Source organism: Phyllopteryx taeniolatus, chromosome 11, assembly GCF_024500385.1.
Source record: "Phyllopteryx taeniolatus isolate TA_2022b chromosome 11, UOR_Ptae_1.2, whole genome shotgun sequence".
NCBI lineage: Eukaryota > Metazoa > Chordata > Actinopteri > Syngnathiformes > Syngnathidae > Phyllopteryx > Phyllopteryx taeniolatus.
In genome coordinates this window covers 7,585,887-7,611,484 of record NC_084512.1, presented here as the reverse complement: position 1 = coordinate 7,611,484, position 25,598 = coordinate 7,585,887, and the positions used below count along the sequence as shown (strand labels likewise).

The 25,598-nt window shown below is 40.6% G+C and overlaps 1 protein-coding gene across 4 annotated transcripts in view; it reads left to right on the top strand.

Moving 5' to 3' along the window:
- xpo1b (exportin 1 (CRM1 homolog, yeast) b) overlaps positions 1–25,395 on the top strand; it is a 36,368-nt gene extending 10,973 nt beyond the window's left edge. For 2 of the 4 annotated variants that reach the window (XM_061788952.1, XM_061788951.1), the window contains exons 7-25: positions 2,315–2,496; positions 2,568–2,616; positions 2,699–2,818; positions 2,904–3,032; positions 3,123–3,281; positions 3,384–3,581; positions 5,417–5,555; positions 9,181–9,362; positions 11,686–11,842; positions 11,927–12,090; positions 12,183–12,317; positions 12,569–12,761; positions 13,713–13,819; positions 15,173–15,367; positions 16,541–16,709; positions 16,928–17,062; positions 21,836–21,995; positions 22,065–22,161; positions 24,146–25,395. In XM_061788952.1, coding sequence (XP_061644936.1) covers positions 2,315–2,496; positions 2,568–2,616; positions 2,699–2,818; positions 2,904–3,032; positions 3,123–3,281; positions 3,384–3,581; positions 5,417–5,555; positions 9,181–9,362; positions 11,686–11,842; positions 11,927–12,090; positions 12,183–12,317; positions 12,569–12,761; positions 13,713–13,819; positions 15,173–15,367; positions 16,541–16,709; positions 16,928–17,062; positions 21,836–21,995; positions 22,065–22,161; positions 24,146–24,292 — 2,817 coding nt within the window. In that variant the 3' untranslated portion in view covers positions 24,293–25,395. Of the gene's footprint in view, positions 1–2,314; positions 2,497–2,567; positions 2,617–2,698; positions 2,819–2,903; positions 3,033–3,122; positions 3,282–3,383; positions 3,582–5,416; positions 5,556–9,180; positions 9,363–11,685; positions 11,843–11,926; positions 12,091–12,182; positions 12,318–12,568; positions 12,762–13,712; positions 13,820–15,172; positions 15,368–16,540; positions 16,710–16,859; positions 17,063–21,835; positions 21,996–22,064; positions 22,162–24,145 lie in introns of those variants that run through there. The other 2 variants (XM_061788953.1, XM_061788954.1) reach the window with 2 other exon arrangements.
- The last annotated feature ends 203 nt before the right edge of the window (positions 25,396–25,598 follow it).

Sequence of the window (25,598 nt, the reverse complement as noted above, 5' to 3'; positions counted from 1 at the left end):
CTGTCCCACTCTTTATTTTGATATTTTTCAAAAGGCTAATTTTGAAAAGAAAACTGACACACACTTTTTCAATAAATTCTCAAAACGTATTGTCATTATTTTACTGTGTCAAATGTTGAATCAAGCCTCCGGTTAAATTATTACGTTCCTGATGACCTCTCTCAACTATTATCCGAAGAACGTTTAAATGAGTATAAAATAGACATAATCGCCATCATGTGCAGTATATTTGAATCCAAAAGCTAATTTATTTTTAACCTTGTCGCGTGTCTTTTGATGTAGTACTGTAAATATCTGACAACCACTAAAGGTATTAAAAAAAATAAAATAAAATAAAAATAAAAAAAACGTCACCGATGTGGCACAGACAACACCTGAGACAGACAACACGTAATGTGTGACAATCAGACCACAAGACAAATTTGTTCTTTCACAATTGCAAATGTCAGACTACTGCAATAAAATCTTGTATTCTGATACTACCACATCCCGTCTTTTACGATCACTGGGCTTTATCTTCTCCACCCAAATGTGACCGGATACACTCTTTACCATGGCGACGACGACAATAATGGATTGCGCCGTGTGTATTATAAGAACAAAATGGGGAAAACGTGTGCTTGTGGTCACCGGTGCTCGGGAGAGGACTTTAATTCAAGGATTGATTGAGGTATGTGCACATACTTCTAATACGATACAGTTCGCAAGCAGGTAACAAAACGTTATGTAGGCTAGCAAGCTAGTGCTAGCACTAACAATTGTACGTAAACATGCCAGTGTTCTGTCAAATCATGCTCTAAAGTTTTGGTGTGTGTGAAGTGATTTTAATTACAATAAAGTAATTTAATTCCAGTAAGTTGGCACCCATTATTTCTCATGTTGTAATGTTTGATTGACATGACTGATTAGATTATTCATTCATTCATTCATCTTCCGTTCCGCTTATCCTTACTAGGGTCGCGGGCGTGCTGGAGCATATCCCAGCAATCTTCGGGCGAGATGCGGGGTACACCCTGAACCGGTCGCCAGCCAATCGCAGGGCACATATAAACAAAGAACCATTCGCGCACACATTCACACCTAAGAGTAATTTATAGAGTCCTCAATCAACCTACCATGCATTTTTTTGGGATGTGGGAGGAAACCGGAGTGCACGGAGAAAACCCACGCAGGCACGGGGAGAACATGCAAACTCCACACAGGCTGGGCCGGGATTTGAACCCCCACCTCAGAACTGTGAGGCAGTCATCCACCGTGCTGCCTAATTAGATTACATGACCTGAATAGAGAATACTTTTGAAGATACTCAGGACACAAGTATATACAGTAAAGTCATTTAAATAGACATTGCTCCATCTTGTGAAAATCCTGATCGTGTAAAACCTAGTGATCATAGTATTGCTCACTCTAGGACAGGGGTGTTTAACAAATTTATGTCATGGGCCACATCATAGTTAGAACTTCCCTCGGAGGGCCGTTATGACTGTCAACCCATACGAAGAAATTATCACAGCAAATAATTACATATACACGACAAATTAATGAGTAACTAGTTGTAAAATCAGAAGTCTATAAAAACATGTTTTTAACTCATTCACTGCCAGCCTTCCCAGTTAACATGAATATTTGACCTGAAAAGCCGTCAATGGCAGTGAATGTGTTAACTACTACATTTCTTTTCAAAGCGGGATTGGTAACATAAATGCTTGCAATATCTCAACGTTATTACATTAGAACACTATTAGCAATTTTGATTTGCTTTCACGGGCCACATAAAATGATGTGGCGGGCCAGATCTGGCCACCAGTTTGACACTAGGAGATCCTTGAAGCCAGCGGCAGTTGACATTTAAAGCATTTTTAAAGTGTTTTACATGAGATGTATTTTGGAATGAGCTGATGGTGACTACAATTTGGCTTCTGAATATATTTTAGACCTTAAGATTGAAGCGATTAGCTCATTGGCTACATGAGAGACTATGCATATATGTCAGTGAGAATGGCTTGCTGCCTATGTTGCCACATGAGCTATTATGGTCTGGGCCTTGAGGGACAAGAAATCCAGATTACTCATCTGTTCTCAGGTGGCTACACTTGAAATGTAGTCTTAAATGTTTTCAAACATAAACACGATATAACTTTCCAGTAAAGATAAATTTTACCCCTTCGAAGAGCTATTAGAGGCACATTCTTATTTTAAGGATTTACAGATGTGGCCAGTTTTGCAGATACAAATTTACTCTTTAATCTGTAATTTTCATCATATTTTTGAATAATTGTGCTGTCTGATTTTGTGTGTGTGTGTGTGTGTGTAGATCTTGAAGCAAGAGTGGCCAAAGCACTGGCCCACATTCATCAGTGACATTGTCGGAGCAAGTCGAACCAGCGAGAGTCTTTGTCAGAACAACATGATCATTCTCAAACTGCTTAGCGAGGAGGTTTTTGACTTCTCCAGTGGCCAGATGACCCAGGTCAAAGCCAAACATCTGAAAGATAGGTTAGTAGACCGCTGCACTTTAAAACACAACACTTACTATCGGGTCTGTAATATGTCCTTGTTTCTTTCAGTATGTGCAATGAATTCTCCCAGATATTCCAGCTTTGCCAGTTTGTTATGGTACCTAAATCCCAGTCCCTCACCACAATGTTACTGTTGTTTCCAAACTGTCACTTTTAAATCTTATCATCTTGTATATTAGGAAAATTCCCAGAATGCCCCTCTGGTCCATGCTACTCTGGAGACACTCTTGCGTTTCCTTAACTGGATTCCTTTGGGCTATATCTTTGAAACCAAGCTAATCAGCACATTAGTGTATAAGGTAGGCATGCACAGAGCGAAAGAGAATGCTAATATAGTATCAAGCAGGTATTATGCAGCTAAATATCTCTTCTAATTGTTTTTAGTTCCTGAACGTCCCCATGTTTCGCAATGTGACGCTGAAGTGTTTGACAGAAATTGCTGGAGTAAGCGTCAGCCAGTACGAGGAGCAGTTTGTTACACTCTTCACTCTGACAATGTGTCAGCTCAAGCAGGTGACCTTCGTGATAGACTGATCAGCAAAGGCAGGTGTTTCCTTATGGCTCATACAAAGTGCTATTGTAACCCAATTCATATCTTTTTAGATGCTTCCCCTCAACACTAATATCCGGCTGGCCTATGCCAATGGGAAGGATGATGAGCAGAACTTTATCCAGAACCTCAGTCTGTTCCTCTGTACTTTCCTGAAAGAGCATGGGACGCTCATTGAAACACGGCTTAACCTGAGAGAAACATTAATGGAGGTAAGTTGCAGGTCAGGAGGAGAGTCAGGGACAACTTACTGGGGTCCGAACATATTTACCAAGTTTCTGATCTGCTAACTTGATCATACTGTTCTGCTTCAGGCACTCCACTACATGCTACTGGTGTCAGAAGTGGAAGAGACTGAGATCTTTAAAATTTGTCTGGAATATTGGAACCACCTGGCGGCCGAGCTCTACAGAGAGAGTCCCTTCTCCACATCCACGTCACCGTTGCTGTCTGGCAACCAGCACTTTGACGTGCCGCCACGCAGGCAGCTCTACCTACCCGTACTGTCCAAGGTACCATTTACTAATTCATTTTCATCCCTAAATTTATTTTCAAAATGACAGCTATGTTGGCTGCACCCTTTAGGCCTCTTTATACTCCCGCGTGGCCAACAGCGCCCGCATTGCAACACGTGACTGACGCATTGGGCCGCGCGGCACTTGACGTGCGCACCGCAAAAATTGTTGCTGCGCGTAGAATGCCGCGGACATCATCTCTCGTCATTTGTCCGTTTTAGTCGTATGCTGTGATGACGGGTTCCCCTTGGTTCCACCGCCTTTCTGATCGATTTTGCAGCATAATTAAACGTATCATCTCCTCATCTAGGTCCATTTGTTCTAGTAGGCACTTTTCCACGGTCGCCATTGTTGTTGTTTTGTTCCTTGTTCCGGAAAGGAAAGTAAAAACGGCTACCAGAAATGGCCATAAAATGCAGAGGAAACTCCACCCTGTGGTGTCATAGCCATTACCAGCTGTAGCGACACCCCCGACTTGGAGAACTGTAGCACATTTTCAAAACGGCGCACGTGGGTTGCGTTTGAGTGTAAAGGCAAACTGCGCACGGGATAGCCGCAGTGACGTCAGCGTGAGTACAAAGAAGCCTTTTCGGTCACTTAATGGCAAACAAATTGTTGAATTTGTATCGTGATGAAGCATTAGGTTGAATTTATAATTGCTTGTTGTTTTGATGGATGACACATTTCAATATAAGTATCGATGGCGGAGAAAGCTATCAAATATTTTGACTTTTGGCACTGTGCATTTTTCCACTGAGTGTGCAAAATTCTTCTGTACAAGTTAGAGCAGCGTAGTTTACCTAACCCTGTCCATACATCTGAGTATTGCTACGCCCTAACTCAAGGTTGTCAAACTCCTTCTTGTTTTGGCCACATTGTAGTTATGGTTTTCCTCAGAGGGCAAGTATAATTGTGAAATCGTGTAAATGTATAATTGCCTCATCATATTACATATACGCAACATATTGATGATTAACTACTTTTGAAATCAGAAGTCAGTGAAAATGGTTTAACAGATGTTCATTTTATTTTAAAATGGGTCTGGTAACCAAAAAAAAATCGCAATATCGCAAAGTAAAAGTTAAGACAATTTGTAATTTTGGTTCAGATTTTAGCAAGAAAGTTGATGTAGGTACACATGATTTGCTTCAGCTGGCCACATGAAATGATGTGGCAGGCCGGATCTGGCCCCCGGTCCTTGAGTTTGACATTTGGGCCCTAACTAGTACAAGTCAGCGCAAATAGTTTTTTTTTATGTATGTTCATTTTATTTTAAAAGGAGTCTGGAAACAAAAAAACACTCAAACTATCACAAAGTAAAAGTTAAGGCAATTTGTAATTTTGGTTCAGATTTCAGCAAGAAACCTGATATAGATGCAGATTATTTGCTTCAGCTGGCCACATGACATGTGGCGTGCCGGTCCTTGAGTTTGATACCTGGGACCTAACTGGTAAAAGTCAAGTGATTAAAGGGAACTCGACAGCTCTGTACACCTGGGTGTGGAAATGCTTTAATTTTGTGGAACAAAGGAGATCTTCCTTAACTCCTGTGTTTTACAGGCATGGGAAAAAAAAAAAAAAAAAAAAGAATGCTCCTGGAGTGTGCCAACTCAACTCTTCAACTTTTTTTTGAAGGTCTGCTTGTAATTGTTGTATTCTGATCAAATGTAATGACTGGTCTAATAAGAGTGAATCAAATCTGATGACTTGCTTTGGTCGATGCATTTCAACACAAACTTTCCGCTGTGCAAAACAAATTTTGAAATGCATTAATCCATGTTAAAATTGGCTATTTATAAGACTATTTTTTTGTTCCCGCCCTTGTCCAACAGGTGCGTCTGCTGATGGTGAGCCGGATGGCCAAACCAGAGGAAGTACTGGTGGTGGAGAACGACCAGGGGGAAGTGGTCAGAGAGTTCATGAAGGACACAGATTCCATAAACCTCTACAAGAACATGAGGGAAACACTTGGTAGGTCTCCCATCTACCACAATTCACTTCTGTTTTCAAAAACTGTTAACTTGACCAACATCACTGATTCTTAGTTCATACTTACTGCTCACATATAAACTAAAAAAAATAGCTCTGGTTTGTTCAACACTGTTACAGTTTGACCACGGTCTTGTGCAGTTGCTGTATTTAAAGTCGCACCAAAGTCATTTTAGTCTTCGATACAGTGAAACTTCTTTAAAACGGACTAATAGGGGTGGGGCCGTCGTCCGATATAGCCGATTGTCTGTCACATTGAAGCGTTTTTTTGTTTTTGTTTATTTTGTTTTTTTTGTTTTGTTTTTTGAGGCAATATGCACCTGTATTACTGTACACTCCAAAACTTTGTGGCCTAAAACGCCCAGTCAAGTACAGTTATTGTAAATAAATATTTTTAAAAAAATCTTAAATGCTTAAAAGTTTCACATTTCACCCAAACCTTCCACCTTCCACGTGCTTTGGTCATGGTGACATTGTTAACATGCAGTACTCATCATAGGCGAGTGGCTTTCATGAGCCGCTAGGTCCCAAAGGTGAACGGATTGGACCCCCCCCCCCCCCCCCCCCAACCAAACTTACTGTACCAAAAATAGCAGACTAGACTCCAGAGGCTTGTTTATATTCCTCAGTTAACACTGCCGCCATGCCTCTCTCGCTCTCTCTGTGTCTGTCTGTCTGCACTGCCACTCTATGTACAATACACATAAAATATATATCCCTTTCTGCTAGGCTTTACACGATCAGGATTTTTGGGGCCGATCACAAGAGGAATGTGTCTATTTAAATGACCTGTTCATTTACTGTATATACTTGTGTACTTAATTGCTCAAAAAATTATATTTACAATAAATGTGGACAATATCTTTGTTCCTCTATTTATGCCAGTGAGGCATAGTGACAGACAGAACAAATGAATGGTCTTCTATTAGATGGCAGGAAGTAAATACAGTAATTAATGTATCCACATTTTGTGACATTTTTGTTTGTTGGTGTGCCGTGAGATTTTTCAATTGTAAAATATGTTCTTTGGCTCCATAAAGGTTGGAAATCACTGCTCCAGCCAGATCGTGTATTCTAATCAGTCAGGTCAAACCAACGTTACATGACAGAAATAATGGGTGCTAACTTAGTGTAATTAAATTACTTCACCCACACCGAAACCTTAGAGCAGGATTCGACAGAACGGTGGGATGTTTACGTGCAACCATTCAAGCTACCACTAGATTGCTAGGCTACATAACATTTTATTGCCTGCTCGCGAGCCGTATCGTATTAAAAGTACGTGAACATACCTCAAGCAAGCCTTGAACGAACATCCTCTCCTGTCCTGAGCACCGGTGACCACCAATACACGTTTTTCCCCATTTCGTCCTTATAATACAGCCTGCTCGCTCCACTCTTGTTGTCGTCGCCACGGTAACGAGTGTATCCGGTCGCGTTTGAGTTGACAAAAGCCCAATGAGCGTAAAAAACGGGATGCGGTAGGAATTGGAATACAAGATTTTATTGCAGTAGTCTGACATCGTGCAATCGTGAAAGTGCAAATTTGTCTGGTCTGTCCTGTCTCCGACGTGTTGTCTGTCCCACACCACCGACGTTTTTTTATTTGTTTTTTTTCTTTAAATAACTTCATTGGCCGTCAGATATTTATAGTACTTCGTCAAAAGACACGCGACAAGGCTAAAAATAAAGTAGCTTTTGGATTAAAATATAGTGTGCATGCAGCAACGTGGAGTCAATGTCTTTTGCGGAGGCATTGATCAGATCGGCGAATTATGACATTAAAGCCGATCAGCATAAAATGCTAAGTATCGGCAGATACCGATCAGCCCGATAAAATCGGTGTAAAGTCTACTTTCTGCACTGCGACTCTATGTACAATATACAGGGTGATTGAAAAGTAACTCCCTATTTTTAAGTAATTGTAATTTATTTCTGAGCTATAGTTCTTAGAAGAAATGAACATAAGAAGAAAGTTTATTGCATGGAGTTTTATTTAAAATTCATATGGGCCCCAGCATTAGCCACCAGTTTCTCAAGCCGCCTGGGAACCGCATTAACTGATTTCACAAGGAACTCTTTTGGGATTGAAGACATAACTTCTCGTATTCGCCCTTCAAGTTCTTCCAAAGTCTTTTGGTAGAATAGACTTGCTCCTTTCAATCATGGAACATACACAAATTTTTTTAAAAAAATATTACAACATATGAATAAATAAGTATTTTAAAATAGGGAGTTACTTTTCAATCACCCTGTATCTCCATCATGACATGGCTGCCACGTCAATGCTCCACATTCAACATGCCCGCCACATAGGCACGGGAGGCACATCTTTTGGAATTGGATCTATTTGTTTTGTATATCTGTGACCCAGAAATACGTCAGTCCCACTCTCTGCCTGCATTGCGCCACAGCGCCAGTAAACAACAACGGCCAATTCTGGAACGAACAGACTTTGTCAGCGGCAGTTTAAGTGACAAATGGAAACTACTTTTGTACACATTAAGTCCCTACGGTCAGTTTTATCCGATATCCGTTACATTGGGGTCCATTTTATCGAGGTTCCACTGTACATTAAATATGTTTGAAGGTAAGGTTAGTATGGAATTACTGAGAGTGTTAACTGTTTTTCACCAGCTCCGATGGGTGGATTTTTTTTTTTTAGGGGGCGGGGCTAAAACAGGGTTCCACTGATGTCACCAGGGAACAGCTTGACTTGTCCCTACGCCACTATATAACTAACAAGCGGAATCTATGATTATTTGTCGGAATTGTGAGTTACTTGGTAATAATACCTTGTTCCATTTCCATCACCACTCCTTCCTGCAGTTACCCATCAAGCTATGCCTACAACGCAAGAAATGCATCTTCCCTGAGGTCTTGTGTGTTAATGTGGGCTAGTGTCACTGTTGTGGTGACCGGTGCCCGGGTCACGCAGCGAGCTGACGGCGAGTTATACCACCGTGGATGGCTCCACTGTGAAATGGCCTCCTACTAGCGGCTAGGCTAGTATATATTAGCTGGTAGTGGGGTGGACTGGTGGCGGCGCCGCCCAATACGCCACAGCCTTGCTCCATGCACCCCGCATAGATCCACACAACAAAGACAGGGAGGGAAAGTTAACCGTTTATGTTCGTGAGCTAACGAAATAGCAAGCTAAGGCCCTCGTAGGGGGGGATGTTTAAAACGTCAGCACCTCGCTTGGAGGTGTTGTGTGTGGGTTCCCACATCACAGACACGGGAAAGTTAACTGTTTATTAATCATAACCACAGCGGCACATGTTATTCAGCCAGTAGTTGATTACAGACACGAGCACACAGCCTACGAGGGAGCGTATTTGTTTGACGGGTGGAGGGCTGTCACCAGCGCCTTCAGTGGACACGCCCTCACAGTCCTGCAGCTCATTCATAAGTCATATTGCAATTTTAAGAAAGAAAAAAAAAAAAAACCTTCTGACTTGTCTCTGATAGTTTAAAAGTCTTTGAACAGGATGTAAAGTAATTTACTTATTTGTACCATTCTATCCTATTTTGTCCCAATTAACCAGCTATGCAAGAATGTGCTCCAATGTAACGCTCATCATAAATGTTCTCTGCTTCTCTGCAGTGTACCTGACTCACTTGGACTATGCAGACACAGAGCGCATAATGACAGAGAAGCTTCACAATCAGGTGAATGGTACTGAGTGGTCCTGGAAGAATCTCAACACATTGTGTTGGGCAATTGGATCCATCAGTGGGGCAATGCACGAAGAGGATGAAAAAAGGTTCTTGGTCACAGTCATTAAGGTATTTTAAAAAGTTGCAAAAAAATTACATTTTGTGAAATAGCTTTACAGAGTGTCTACAAAAACAGTTCTTGATTTTAAACTGATGGATGTAACTTTATTGTAATATTCTTTCGAACTTGTGTAGTTATTAGAGAGAGTCAATGTGCGCCCCTCTGTTGACGCTGCAAACATTGATGCAATAGTTGAGCGCTGTCCACTCTCTGCAGCATATCTGTAGTGATCAAGCGTACTCCTTTAGTGGTACAAATTTTCATCTCATCCAGGGTTGCTTTGTAAAGAAGTCAGAAGCAATTAGGTTCAGTGATGTTGCCGGCCACTTGCCGAACACCTCATCTGTCTTATCCAGTGTGCTCCATCAGTTCTGACAGTGAGATAGATACCAGTGTGGCAGTGCACCATCTTGCTTGTCACCACCATCAGCAGCTAGTTGTCGAAACATACAATTAAGTTCATCTCTCAAAGAAAAAGAGTCCATATGAAGTGTTTTAAGATATTCAGGGCTATAAGACTGAAAATATAAAAAAATATATATATACAACCCCAATTCCAATGAAGTTGGGATGTTGTGTTAAACATAAATAAAATCAGAATACAATGATTTGCAAATCATGTTCAACCTATATTTAATTGAATACACTACAAAGACAAGATATTTCATGTTCATACTGATAAACTTTATTGTTTTTAGCAAATAATCATGAACTTGGAATTTTATGGCTGCAACACGTTCTAAAAAAGCTGGGACAGGTGGCAAAAAAGACTGAGAAAGTTGAGAAATGGTCATCAAACACCTGTTTGGAATATCCCACAGGTGAACAGGTGGGTGCCATGATTGGGTATAAAAGGAGCTTCCCTGAATTGCTCAGTCATTCACAAGCAAAGATGGGGCGAGATTCAACTCTTTGTGAACAAGTGTGTGAGAAAATAGTTGAACAGTTTAAGGACAATGTTCCTCAACGTACAATTGCAAGGGATTTCATCATCTATGGTCCATAATATCATCAAAAGGTTCAGAGAATCTGGAAAAATCACTGCATATAACCAGCAAGGCCGAAAACCAACATTGAATGCCCGTGACCTTCGATCCCTCAGGTGGCACTGCATCAAAATCTGACAATGTGTAAAGGATATCACCACTTGGGCTCAGGAACACTTCAGAAAACCAATGTCAGTAAATACAGTTCGGCTCTACATCTGTAAGTGCAACTTAAAACTCTACTATGCAAAGCAAAAGCCATTTATCAACAACACCCAGAAATGCCACCAGCTTCTCTGGGCCCGAGCTCATCTCAGATGGACTGATGCAAAGTGGAAAAGTGTTCTGTGGTCCGACAAGTCCACATTTCAAATTGTTTTTGGAAATTGTGGATGTTGTGTCCTCCGGGCCAAAGAGGAAAAGAACCATCCGGACTGTTATGGACGCAAAGTTCAAAAGCTAGCATCTGTGATGGTATGGGGCTGTGTATATGCCAATGGCATGGGTAACTTACACATCTGTCAAGGCACCATTAATGCTGAAAGGTACATGCAGGTTTTGGAGAAACATATGCTGCCATCGAAGCAATGTCTTTGTCATAGATGCCCCTGCTTATTTTAGCAAGACAATGCCAAACCACATTCTGCACGTGTTACAACAGCGTGGCTTCGTAGTAAAAGACTGCGGGTACTAGATTGGCCTGCCTGCAGTGCAGACCTGTCTTCCATTAAAAATGTGTGGCGCATTATGAAGCGTAAAATACGACAACAGAGACACTGGACTGTTGAACAGCTGAAGCTGTACATCAAGCAAGAAAAGGAAAGAATTCCACCTACAAAGCTTCAACAATTAGTGTCCTCGGTTCCCAAACGTTTATTGCATGTTGTTAAAAGAATAGGTGATGTAACACAGTGGTAAACATGACCCTGTTTTGGAGCTTTTTTGGAACGTGTTGCAGCCATAAAATTCTAAGTTAATGATTTGCTAAAAACAATAAGGTTGATCTGTTTGAACATTAAATATCTTGTCTTTGTAGTGTATTCAAATAAATATAGGTTTAACATGATTTGCAAATCATTGTATTCTGTTTTTATTTAACACAATGTCCCAACTTCATTGGAATTAGGGTTGTAATTGATGGGGTATCTATCCATCGTAATCAATGTATTTTATTTTGTTTGGATGTCATGAAATTGGGGAGTGTTTTTGTGGACACCCTGTATTGTAAACTGACTTTACAAAGAATGCGCAAAGAAATACATTTTAGTTAGTTTGCTTCAGCTATGATTGGTACGATTGTTGAGATTGGTACGATTGTTGAAAATGTGACTTGTGTTTGTCCCAGGATCTGCTAGGTCTGTGTGAGCAAAAAAGGGGAAAGGACAACAAGGCCATTATAGCCTCAAACATCATGTACATTGTCGGCCAGTATCCTCGCTTTCTCAGAGCCCACTGGAAGTTTCTCAAAACGGTGGTCAACAAGCTCTTTGAGTTTATGCACGGTGAGATTTGGAAAGCGGATAATTTTGTTTGTATCGTGTTTCCACTTACTAGTCTGATCACCGTCTATGGTCCTTTGTCATCAGAGACCCATGATGGCGTTCAAGACATGGCATGTGACACATTCATCAAGATCGCCCAGAAGTGCCGGCGCCACTTCATCCAGGTGCAGGTGGGAGAAGTGATGCCCTTCATTGATGAGATCCTCAACAACATCAACACCATCATCTGCGACCTACAGCCACAGCAGGTCAGCACAGAGATGTGCTTCTGTTTCACAGAAGCAGAAAGACAGTTGTCACACTTCAGTCATCTGCTCACCCCATCACATTTGTGTCCAAGGTTCACACATTCTATGAAGCTGTAGGTTATATGATCAGCGCTCAGACAGACCAGGCGGTACAGGAGCATCTTATCGAGAAATACATGTTGCTGCCTAATCAAGTGTGGGACAGTATCATCCAGCAGGCCACCAAGGTAACGCATACTTATTAGACTTCCACTGTCTCCAGCAGGTATTTCAATAGTGGGATAATGAGATACAAGTAAACCCAAATGCACTTACGTGTTTCACACTGCATTGTCATTTTAAAGACCTAAATGTATGGCCTCAGGAAATCATGTTTTGTGGATCACTTTTTGAAGAGATGAGTTGTGCTTGCTGAGGTCATTTTAAATAAAGATTAGTCTTATTTCTCTGTGCTTTCTCCTGATGCATCCACCTTCAGAATGTGGACATTTTGAAGGACCCAGAGACTGTGAAACAACTGGGCAGCATCCTAAAGACCAATGTCAGAGCCTGTAAGGCCGTCGGACACCCATTTGTCATCCAACTGGGACGGATTTACCTCGACATGCTCAATGTGTACAAGTGCCTCAGCGAGAACATATCTGCTGCCATTCAGACAAATGGTATGGGAGGTGTGTGTTCATTATTGCATTTATGTGTTTGGAGTTTGGAGATATTTGAGTATCCAAATTCACCTTGGATATTGAGTAGTCATACCATTGATGTTCTTGGTTTAAATCTTTAAAAGTAATTTATTTTACAAAATGGCACACTGACCTAAGCACTCATTTGTGCATACGTAATCAGATATTTAGTCCATAGCTAGCTCACGTTTAAACAGATTCAGCGACTTCTAGGGACTGACCTCAAGGCAGAGATTTCCTTTAAAAATTAACTGCCTTGTTTAAAGATAGTGGGGGGAGGGGGAAACCTCAACAATATCATTTAAGCAGGTGTGCAAAGGCAACGAAGCATGAGGATCTGCCATACTCCTTTTTAAGGTAAAATACACAATCCAAGTAAAACACAAAGTTGAGCATATGCACAGGTATCCAGGACAGGTCTCTGTCCCGGTGATACAGTCCTGAATTTTCCTTTATGGATTAATCAAAATATATTTTTCATAGCAATTCATGACAAAGCTTGTTGGGCTTAAGATAATTACGCCCTCTGCTGTTTCCCAAGATGCGACCCTGGCTTCAAGGCAAGAGCAGCTACACAACAAAATAAGATGTATTTCCATCCATCCATTTTCTGAGCCGCTTCTCCTCACTTGGGTCGCGGGCGTGCTGGAGCCTATCCCAGCTATCATCGGGCAGGAGGTGGGGTACAACCTGAACTGGTTGCCAGCCAATCGCAGGGCACATACAAACAAACAACCATTCTTCATATTAAAAAGGATAGCAACCGCTTTAAGTAATGGAGGCTGAAGATTCTACTCTACGCATTATTCTAGGCATACATACACCTTGGAGCTCAGTAGTCCTGTGGAGTTACCGAAAGGTGAAATCTGGCACCAAAATATTTTCCTTCTGAATTCTGTTGTATGATATGTTGAACATGCTGCTCTCTTTGTGGTGCAGGAGAGATGGTGACCAAGCAGCCTCTGATCAGGAGCATGAGGACAGTGAAACGAGAGACCTTGAAACTGATCTCTGGCTGGGTCAGCCGATCTAACGATCCACAAATGGTGAGAAATTTTCATGAAATCCATAGAGACAGTAGTTAGGTCTCTCACAGCTGTTGTTTGAAAATGTACACGTATGACTTGTCACCGGACTCACCAAAGCCTTCTGGCCGTGCTGATCAGAAAGAAAAGGAGGCGGCACTTACCGTAATTTATCGTGTATAATGCGAACCCTTGTATAATACGCACCCCAAAAGTTGACCTAAAGATTCTGGAAAACCCTTCAACCTATGTATAATGCATTTTTACAATGTATGATTTTTTTCTACCCATATGATCAAAACATGAAGTATTATCTGTATTTTGTTAGTTTTTTCAAATAATTATTCTGAAGTTAAGCACTTTATTTGAACACATACTTTCTTTTTATTTACTTGCACTTATTTTGAAATTCACAACCCTACTTTTACAGTATTTAGTAAATGAGAAAACACACAGTTGTGCTCATGTTTGATTACCCAGGCATAATTTGTAAAATCTGTTTTAAAGAAAGACCAGGCGAAACACATTTTATTTTAATGGAATTCAAATTAAACTGTCAAGCATTTCAGAAAAGCATTATCATTAAACAAAACAACCATAAAGAAATTAATGATGGTTGTTGTTCAGTCATCAGTCGTGTATTTTTTATTTTTTTTTAAATCACAAATCTGCCTGGGTATGTAAACTTATGAGCACAATTGTACATATATGCAGTCATATTGGAATGAAAGTGTCAGCTACACCTTTTTCATAACCTCTAGATGGTGGCATACATTTATAAAATGGAAAAGTCTTCATTTTCTCCTACTGCATAATGAGCACTATAGACTTTTGACTTTTTTGGGGGGGGGGGAAATGTGCATTATACACGACAAATTACGGTATGTCAAAATCCTTTTATGAACCTCTGCCAAACAGATTTTCTAATTGACATAGTAATTTTGCTTTAGGTTCCTTTTTGAGTCTTCACTTGAAAATACCACAATGGACAAAAAAAAAATTTCTTGCTTATATTGATTTTCTGTTTTTGGTTTCTGTGGGTAGCAATTAAAATGTGTTAAAAGCGTCTTGATGCAGCCTATTCTGCCATTCTCGCCACCTGTGGTGTCAATGTGGAAACAATTCTATCACTGGTGACTATGTTGAATCACTAATTGTAAACCTCAGAAAACAATAATTGTCTTTGAAGATATAATGGCATTTAAAATTTCAGTCTTGTTTTATTTGTCAGTCTAAATGATTCCTTTTTTACCTTTTGAGGCTTGCTGCACATAAGTGACTCTGGTGATTGATTATCTTGATGTGCTTGAAGCAGCTCTTTCTGCCTTCTTTTCTTCCCCTGGTCATTGGGCTGCTCCATCTTGTCCTTTACAGGTTGGGGAGAACTTTGTTCCCCCGCTGCTAGACGCAGTCCTCATCGACTATCAACGCAACGTCCCAGCTGCCCGCGAGCCTGAGGTTCTCAGCACCATGGCGACTATAGTCAACAAGCTAGTGGGACACATCACCACTGAGATACCCCAAATCTTTGACGCCGTCTTCGAGTGCACTCTCAACATGATCAACAAGGTACGGTTGGACTTGTCATGTTTGATGCAGGCTTTATCTGTCTGAACGCAGTGATGTGGCTTAGTTTTAGTTAAGTTGAAATTGTTTGGAACCAACAGCAGCCAAAACCAGGATTTGACCAAACTGAAGGTCTGCTTTTAAGAGGGAGGTAACCAGATTTCACGCAAGTACAGTGGTACCTTGAGTTATAGGAATGTCCCAACTTGAGAAGTCTTTAATGTATGAGCCATCACTTAGTCAATTTTGTATTTTTATTTTTTAAATTACTTTGAGCATGGGTTAGCACATGCTTGAATATGATACGGACCAAACGGACGCAAACTCTGGACAACACTGTTACATATAGCCGGGACAGTGAGAAAGTTAGAGTAAGAAGGTCATTAACAGTATTTATTAAAGTAATTTAACTGCAAAATAAAGTAATTACAGTAAGTTAGCACCCATTATTTCTGTAGAGTTTGATTTGACCTAAACTTATGTCAATGGCCAATCCTTGAATGCCCCCTAGAGGTCATTGATGTTTTAACTTTTGTCTAAAATGCTAGAGAATAAGTTTGAGCTGCGATGGGCTCCAGCACGTCCGCGGCCCTAGTCAGGATAAGCGGTACAAAAAATGGATGGCTGGATGGATGGATACAGTACTCAGTATACAGTACACAAGTATATACAATAAATGAACAAGTCATCTACATGGACACATTAATCCCATCTTGTGATCGGATCGGTTATCGTTTTACAAAATTTGCTGATCGGTGATCGGCCCCAAAAATCCTGATTGTGTAAAGCCTACCAGAAATATACAATCCCTTGCAACCCTACTCGTCAATAAGACCCCAAGCGCCTCCTCCACTTGGGGTAGGTTCACATAACCAAGCCTGATTTTCATCACAACCTCTTTACACTCAGCTGTGAATCTCTCCAGCAAGAGTTGGTCACGGCTTGATGAAGCCAACAATCATATAATCTGGCAAACAGAGGAAAAAATAGATGTAATGCAAACATATGCGGCTTTGTGTCAGTTACTAATTTAAATTCTACTCTCAGCTGTATATTTCGAATATTTTAGGCACATGAGGAGGCCCTGATCAGATCTTATGAAACAATGTCAAGCAGTTGTGTTGTCAGCATTAAGTCTCGAGTGATTTCTCCCCCCCCCCCAAATTGTGTCACCAGAATTTTGAAGAGTATCCCGAGCACCGAACCCACTTCTTCTACCTGCTCCAAGCTGTCAACTCTCACTGCTTCCCTGCGTTCCTCGCCATCCCCCCGGCCCAGTTCAAACTGGTGCTGGACTCCATCATCTGGGCCTTCAAACACACCATGAGGAATGTTGCTGACACTGGTAAGGACTCACAGCCAGACTTCCCCCTGTTAAAATTTTAAGAAGCTCAAATGCCATTTGATAGCACAGATGGTAATGGAAAACATAAAGACAGGCCATAGAGTAAGCGTAGAAGGATGACAATGCGGATATGTCGTTTACCACTGTTAGCATCAAGAAGCTGCTCCCTCACCTGTTGTTGAGTGAGTTTTGCAGCATCTTGTTGTTGTGCTGATCAGGTCTGCAGATTCTCTACGCAATGCTTCAGAACGTGGCTCAAGAGGAAGCTGCAGCTCAAAGCTTCTACCAGACGTATTTCTGTGATATCCTCCAGCACATCTTCTCTGTGGTTACCGACACGTCTCACACGGCTGGTGAGTTTGCACACAACCTGACAACCACACTTATGTGAACGTCTTGAGTAGAGATTAAAGGGTTAACCGATAAATTATTTCAAACTTAATATGACAATTTTAACTGGAATTAAAGTAAATACTGTGTTTAGTCTGTGTTGTTGGTGTTGCTAACGCTAGTGACTCTTTTTCCAAAAAGCGACCTGTGACAAATTTTGCAAATTCTTCTTGTCACTGGAGAATTTTGAAGACTCAGACGCCCTCCCACATGCAGTCGGAGTGCAAAATTGTTGCACCCCTCTGAGTCCAGACTCTAAGTCGGGTGTGCGCATGTTCATGGTCCAATATTAACGGTGGCTTAGGGCCACTACGCCGCTGACGCAACGAGAAACCTTCACCAGCACTGCTTGGCTAAATAAACGGGCACGCATTTGGGTTAGCCTTAAGACTATAGCCAAAGCTAACACCGGTAGTGTCATACAGCAGCTCGTACTTTGCAGCCTGTAGAATGTAGAACCCTGAGCCTATTTGAAGCTGTTTGACACCCCAGTTGGAGTTTACACAACAAAGATAATTACCCTTATTTTATATTGAAATACATGCCACACACAGTTTTAGAAATTTCCAGTTTAATGCTAACAGTCAATGGAAAACCCTATTGTCGGGCTAGCTAATATTAGCATTTGGTCACGGGAAGGAATTACCTTCAAATAACAAACATTCACACACAAACGCCATAGTAACACATAGACCCGTAATATAAGAACACTAACGGGCATATATTCTTCCTAATCAATGAACGTTAGTTCATTAACGTTATATTGCAACTTTCTTCTTCTTCCCCTTTTATGCATTTATTTATTTATTTTTTTTAAAATTATTATTATTGTTTTAATAATAAGCTTGCATTAAACGAGTAGCTCCATGCATGCATCGCACCACAGTGCCCCGAAGAGGCCAAGGCGCACATGGCAGGAACAGCAGATAGTCATTGACTGTATAAAATGACAAGGTTTTTTTTTTTTTTTTTTTTTTTTTTTCCTCCTGTGACATGAAAGCGCACTACACTTTTGCTGTTTTAGGTCAATTAGGATTACCAAAATTATTTGTATTTGCTAAATGCAAGAATAATGAGACGATATTTTTTCAACAACCATAATAGACAAAGACAATACAGTCATGGCTAAAAAGCATTGTCATGTTTTTAACCATGAATGTATTTATTTTTCTTTGTTAGTTTTTTCAATCTCTATTATATTAATATTATTAATTTTCTTGTTACTAATTTATTCTTGGGTTCTTTTAAGTTAAAGTTGAGTTTTGGTTGTTAAATACAAAGTTTCTTAATCATGATCTCTCCATCTATCAAAATAATCGGGATTATTATTTTTTTCTAGAATGGTGTGGCGTCCCCTCCCCCCTTCACACCGTGCAGGCGCGCTAGCGCTACGAAGCAAACCCAAACATTCCAGATCATAGAGCCAACAGCACTCACCATTAATAAATTTGAAAAGCTTACAGCTAATCTACATGATTGGTATCAGCAGTAATTGGCAGAGCTCACTCAGAAATTATCGGTACCGGAATTGGCAGCAAAAAACCCTGATTGGAGCACCGCTAATTATACATAGTGTGCACAACATTATGACGCAACATAAAGCTTTGTTGAAATGTCAGTGCTAAGTAAATATTTTAATAATTTTCTAATTGATTTATTCTTTGAAACATTATTAATTTGTACACTTGGAATGCCTTGATTTTAGTGAGGTTAGTACAGAGTCATCGCCGTGAATGCAGTTATACTAATTTCCTAAAGGGGCTTAAATAATACCGTATAAAGACTCTAAATTCGCAATAATCACCAAAACTATAACTAATATACGGGTCCAGTACAGGTTCTGACAGGGCCACCACTCAAAATGGCTTAATATCAAACCCTGATGTTGTATGTAAATTAGGGATGCACGATAACCATCGGCCCAATATTGAGGGGAGTGGGCTGTTACACTCATCGGTCCGATACCCCAAAAACTGAATTGATTACGAGCTGTATCATTCAGCAGCGCACAAGTCACCACTCGCCAGTCTGATGGATTGGCTCGTTACGGTCATGGATATTGTGACCAAAATCCTTCGCCTACGATATCAAAAATACTTAATATCCGCCATAAATTAGCTTATGATTTCTAGCACTTGGTGAAATTACAACCATCCAGAGACTTTGAGGTCGTAACGACACTCTTGGCAAGACCCCAGAGCCGATGAATCAGCGGACTCACTTGGCATTTCAAACTGACAGAGAAGCAAGCAGGGGGGCCGTTTGGCCTCATGCAGAAGCACGGTCTTTGCGTTGGGCTAACAGCTAAGGTAACAACAGCTAACATCTCTAAACACTGCTCCTACATTGCAACCTATGCTCACTGGACAATAAATTACATCATCTACAAATGGACTGCAAAACTCACAACCGCCCTCCTACGTTTGGCAGGTGAATGCGTGAGCACGTTTCCACTAATGCTCCGCGCACCTGCCAGCTTGCTCTATCAGCACCAACACTGCGCCCTGGCACTCTTCGCCCAGCCATAAATTCAAATGTCTTTAAATAAACATGAACATGAATGGTCGCCCATTCTTAAATTGTTTAAAGTAAAAAAAAAAAACATGAATATTTAAACCTGTGTATTAAAGTTTGACGAGAAAAAAAAGTTTGCAATACTATAGTATTGATTGCACAATAAACAAAGTGCTCAGTCATTCACAAGCAAAGATGGAGCGAGGTTCACCTCTTTGTGAACAAGTGCGTGAGAAAATAGTCCCAACAGTTTAAGGACAATGTTCCTCAGCGTACAATTGCAAGGAATTTAGCGATTTCATCATCTATGGTCCGTACTATCATCAAAAGGTTCAGAGAATCTGGAGAAATCACTGCATATAAGCTGCAAGGCCGAAAACCAACATTGAATGCCCGTGACCTTTGATCCCTCAGGCGGCACTGCAACCAAAAACCGACATCAATGTGTAAAAGATATCACCACATGGGCTCAGGAACACTTAAGAAAGCCAATGTCAGTAAATACAGTTTGGCGCTACATCCGTAAGTGCAAATTGAAACTCTACTATGCAAAGCAAAATCCATTTATCAACAACACCCAGAAATGCCACCGGCTTCTCTGGGCCCGAGCTCATCTCAGATGGACTGATGCAAAGTGGGAAAGTGTTCTGTGGTCCGACGAGTCCACATTTCAAATTGTTTTTGGAAATTGTGGATGTCGTGTCCTCCGGGCCATAGAGGAAAAGAACCATCCGGACTGTTATGGAGGCAAAGTTCAAAAGCCAGCATCTGTGATGGTATGGGGCTGTGTATATGCCAATGGCATGGGTAACTTACACATCTGTCAAGGGACCATTAATGCTGAAAGGTACATACAGGTTTTGGAGAAACGTATGCTGCCATCCAAGCAACGTCTTTTTCATGGACGCCCCTGCTTATTTCAGCAAGACGATGCCAAACCACATTCTGCACGTGTTACAACAGCGTGGCTTCGTAGTAAAATAGTGTGGGTACTAGACTGGCCTGCCTGCAGTCCAGACCTGTCTCCCATTGAAAATGTGTGGCGCATTATGAAGCGTAGAATACGCCAACGGAGACCCCGGACTGTTGAACAGCTGAAGCTGTACATCAAGCAAGAAAAGGAAAGAATTCCACCTACAAAGCTTCAACAATTAGTGTCCTCAGTTCCCAAACGTTTATTGAATGGTGTTCAAAGAAAAGGTGATGTAACACAGTGGTAAACATGACCCTGTCCCAGCTTTTTTGGAATGTGTTGCAGCCATAAAATTCTAAGTTAATGATTTGCTAAAAACAAAGTTTATCAGTTTGAACATTAAATATTTTGTCTTTGTAGTGTATTCCATTAAATATAGGTTGAACATGATTTGCAAATCATTGTATTCTGTTTTTATCTATGTTTAACAATGTCCCAACTTCATTGGAATTGGGGTTGTATAAGTGGGGGTCCCCGCAACAGCTTTCCATCAGTTTGTGGGTCCTTAGCCTGGAAATCTTCGGTGTCTATTTGGAGAAGCAGCAAGTTATCTGTTATCGGTAGGGGGGGAAAGTTATCCTGCATCCCTAATATGAACAAAGAAAAAAGGTAGGTCCATGGAGAAAACCAGAGTCGGTGTTCACTCATTCCTTCAGTGGAGGGATAACAGTGGATCAGCCATGAAGTGCAGCTATCCCTGTCTTCAGCCCTTGAGTCGCAGTAACAGAGCACAGGAATGACTAACTGAATAAAATAATCAGATTGACATTAAGTTGGAGGTTTGTAAATATTGTCAGTTAAAATGTAGCTCGAAATAATATATTCATATAACTGTACATAAAATAAAAATACCACTAATCTGTTTGTGTATGAAGTCGCCTTATGAAGAATTTAAAAAAATAATAGAATTGTTTGAAAAAGTTTTACCAAATATATATATATATTTTTCATAATAGTCCCAACACTATTAAATGTATCACTGTCGCCTTAGTCGTTTTAAGTGCATTTTTTGGCATCTTGCGTGTACAAATCCCCTTGAGTTGTTGCTGTTTACAACTTTGAATGTCAGTATATTTTTGGGATTCAGAATCAAATGTTATATTGCTTTGTGTGTTTTTCTGTTTACATAACTTTTAGTAAATGTGATCAATTTAGTCATGATAATAGTGATATGAAATTGTCATAGCATGTCATCCCTAGCTTTGAGTGACTTTTTTATTTATTTATTTTTTTGGTCTGTCTCCTTCAGGTCTGACCATGCACGCTACCATCCTGGCCTACATGTTCAATCTGATGGAGGAGGGCAAGATCACCACTGCACTGAACCCCGCCTCTCCTGCCAACAACCAGGTGTTCATTCAGGAGTACGTGGCCAACCTGCTTAAGACTGCCTTCCCTCATCTGCAGGAGTAAGTCCACACAGATCACAGCCCACCTTCTGCTCTGCTTCTCCCATCTAATGTCGCCGCTGTGTGTAGTGCTCAGGTGAAGGTGTTTGTAACCGGACTGTTCAGCCTCAACCAGGACATTCCTGCCTTCAAGGAGCACCTTAGGGACTTCCTCGTCCAGATTAAGGTGAGACTGCCACTCACGATTCTGCCATAAAACTTCCTGTAGCTGATTTGTTGTTGTTATTGGACTGTTGGTCAGTCAATCCCAGGGCACATTTACGTATACACCAACTATTCACATTCATATTAGACTTTACGCCGATCTGATTAGTGTTATCGGTATCGGCCGATAATTAGCATTTTATGCTGATGGGCTTTCATGTCATACGTCACCGATCCAATCAACGACGTCATCGATCGGCTCCGCACAAGACATTTAACTCCGCGTCTTCGTCGCGTATGAATCCAAATGCTAGTTTATTTTTAGCCTTGTCACGTGTCTTGTAGCGCAGTACTGTAACTATCTGACGGCCAATAAAGTTTTTTCAATCTTGTCGGTGAAAAAACACGTCGTCGGTGTGGGACTATTTTGCGGTGTCTCAGACAAACATGCAAGTTATTTGTAGACTGCACAACTGAAGTACGTGGTGGGGAACGTCGTCTAAATGCTTCAACATAACAAATTTGATCGACCACCTGAAGAATGTACGCGAGGAGCATGCAGCGTACATTGGGGGGGGGGGGGGGGGGGGGGGGAACGTGTCAAACTGACTCAAACTCTGGACAACACCCGTCCATATAGCTGGGACAGTGAGAAAGTTAGAGTAAGCATGTCATTAACAGTATTTATTAAAGTAATTTAATTACAGTAAATTAACACCCATTATTTATGTCATGTTGTAATGTTGATTTGACCTAAACTTGTGTCAGTGGCCAATCCTAGAATGCCCCCTAGAGGTCATTGGTGTTTTAACTTTTGTCTAAAATGCTAGAGAATAATTTGAGTTGGGACGGCTCCAGCATGTCTACAAACCCTTGTGAGGATAAGCTGTACAGAAAATGGATGGATGGATACAGTATACAAGTATATACAATAAATGAACAAGCCATGTAAATGGACACATTGCTCCATCTTGTGATCGGATTGGTGATCGGTATTCGTTTTTTTTATTTTTAAACTTGCTGTTCGGTGATCGGCCCCAAAAATCCTGGTCGTGTAAAGCCTACTTCATACCCATCGACAATTTCGTCTTCAACTAATCTAACATGCTTTTTTATTTTTATTTTTATCTTTTTTTTTTTTTTTATGCGGGAGGAAGAGAGTACCCGGAAGAAAACCCCACGCTTGCTTATTTATTTCTACTGTTCGCATTGCATAATTTAGACTAGCTTTTATACAATATTTTTACCATTCTATTTTTTTAATTCTCTAACACAAAACTTGGAGTTTTACCTAAATTTCGTATCTGCACAACACAATGACAAATAACAATTGGAATTCCTTTATTATTATTTATTATTAGTTGAAGTATTAGTATGATTACATTGTGAACCCTTACATATACATGTTTGCAATGTCAGATGAAGAAAGACTCAAGTTGGCTCAGTTTTGTTTCATGATTGAGAATTTGTATATTTATTTGTGGAAGCTATCCTCCATTTGCTGGGAAATTCACTTATTTTTGGGAGGCCAAAGGAGTGTCTCATAAGTGTTTTGGCGTCTTGGTGCCAAGTAGCTTAATTTAGTCAGGCCATAGCTTTGCCTAATAGAAAAAGGGCTTTGACACCACTAATAAACCCTTGAGTGGGTGTGAATTACTGGTGGATTTTTGCTATTGGCAGCAGGGCTCTGTCCCAATCCCCTGTGAATAGCGGGGGTTCACTGTGCTCAATGTATTTCTATATTATTTGCCTCTCAACTTCTAATACTATAAAATTAATAAACATCAGTCGAGAGAAAAGAAATTTCCCTTTTACATGTTTGAATTTGTATTGGTACAAAAATGTTAAGGGTTCTTGCTCAGTATTGAGTTTCTCGGAAATCATGCTTTTTAGGTTTCCTGCTAAGAAATGAACAAGACTAACAATCGACAAATAACTGTCACATGAGTTAAAAGCAAAAAGAGTTGAGAGTCTGAGGTGTAACCAACTGGTGTGACGCTCCGCAGGAGTTCGCCGGTGAGGACACGACAGACCTGTTCCTGGAGGAGAGGGAAGCGTCGCTTCGTCAGGCTCAGGAGGAGAAGCACAAACTCCAAATGTCGGTTCCAGGCATCCTCAACCCACACGAGATCCCCGAGGAGATGTGTGACTGAGCCACGCCCGCTCACTCACACGCCTCTGTCGAACTGTCCAACTAACTCAACTAACCACAGCAAGACATCAAAAAGTCAAGAGGGGGCACTTCAGCGTGATGATGGGAGATTCCGACCCCCTTGGCGGAGTGGATGCTGGTTGTGCAAACAACGCCAATAACATGTAAATGAACCGTGGCCCTTTTTGCATAATCTACATTTTATATGGAGACTTTTTCCCTCTAATCTCTTTCCACAGCTTGCGTTTTTCGGTCCAGCCCTCCACTGAACTGCATGAACAAGTCAACCATCTTGTTTTTGTTGTTTCTTCCACTTCCCTCACTCCTTCTTCCCCATATATTTGTTGATGTATAAATATATATATACGTGATAAATATATATATTTATATAGAGTGAGAGAGAGGTTTTTGTTCTTGAGCTGCATCAAGGCTTGTAGAGTTGGAAGGTCTTTTAGAGGCACATACACCGCTCGGTGGGAGAATGAATGGAACGGCTAATGAATGAAGGCTTGAAAGATGTCAGCATCTTTTCATCGTGAGTTGTGCGGCACCATCCTAAAGTTGTTAAAACACTTTTCTAAGGAACACAACTATGTGCATATCATCCCACTTGTATAGCATCTTTAATACCATGGGAACATCCCCCCCCCCCTTATTCTATGGTTTCTTTGGCGTGTGTGTGTGGGTTCTGTCGCGTAGTCGACATCAGGCTTTTGTTTTCCTCTAAGAGGATTGTTGCTCATTTGTGAGCCTCCACGAATGGGACGTTTTAAAGAAGTGGCAAAGGTATTTATGGGTTCTTGGTTGACTGCTTTCAACGTGTTCAATTGTACTCATTTAGATTGTTTACCATGCAGTAGTGCTTCAAGACACTACCGATAGAGCAAAATGACAAATGATAAATTGGGTTTACATTTTTTTTTTTTTTGTATTTTTGCATTTTTCATTTGTACCTGTTCAGAGTTCTGTCCAAATAAACAATTAGGCTAAAGAATGTATAAATTCCTAATAAGTACCCAGTCTCTAATAGCAAATATCCCTTCTCAAGGTGTTACATTTGTTGTGAATTTTTTTGAACTGATTAAAAAATGTAGAGTTTTACAAGTGTCTTTGCTTTTTGTGTTCACAACATGTAAAAGTACAATGCCGTGAAAAAAGTATTGGCCACCTCAAATACTTATTTCTTTGTAATTTCCCCACCTTAATGTTTTGGCTCATCAAACTAGGGTTTTCAAACATTACCAGTCTTTTTTAAGGTGATTTAAATCGGATTTTACTCTTACTAGTCCACTTCAAAACTTTTTTTT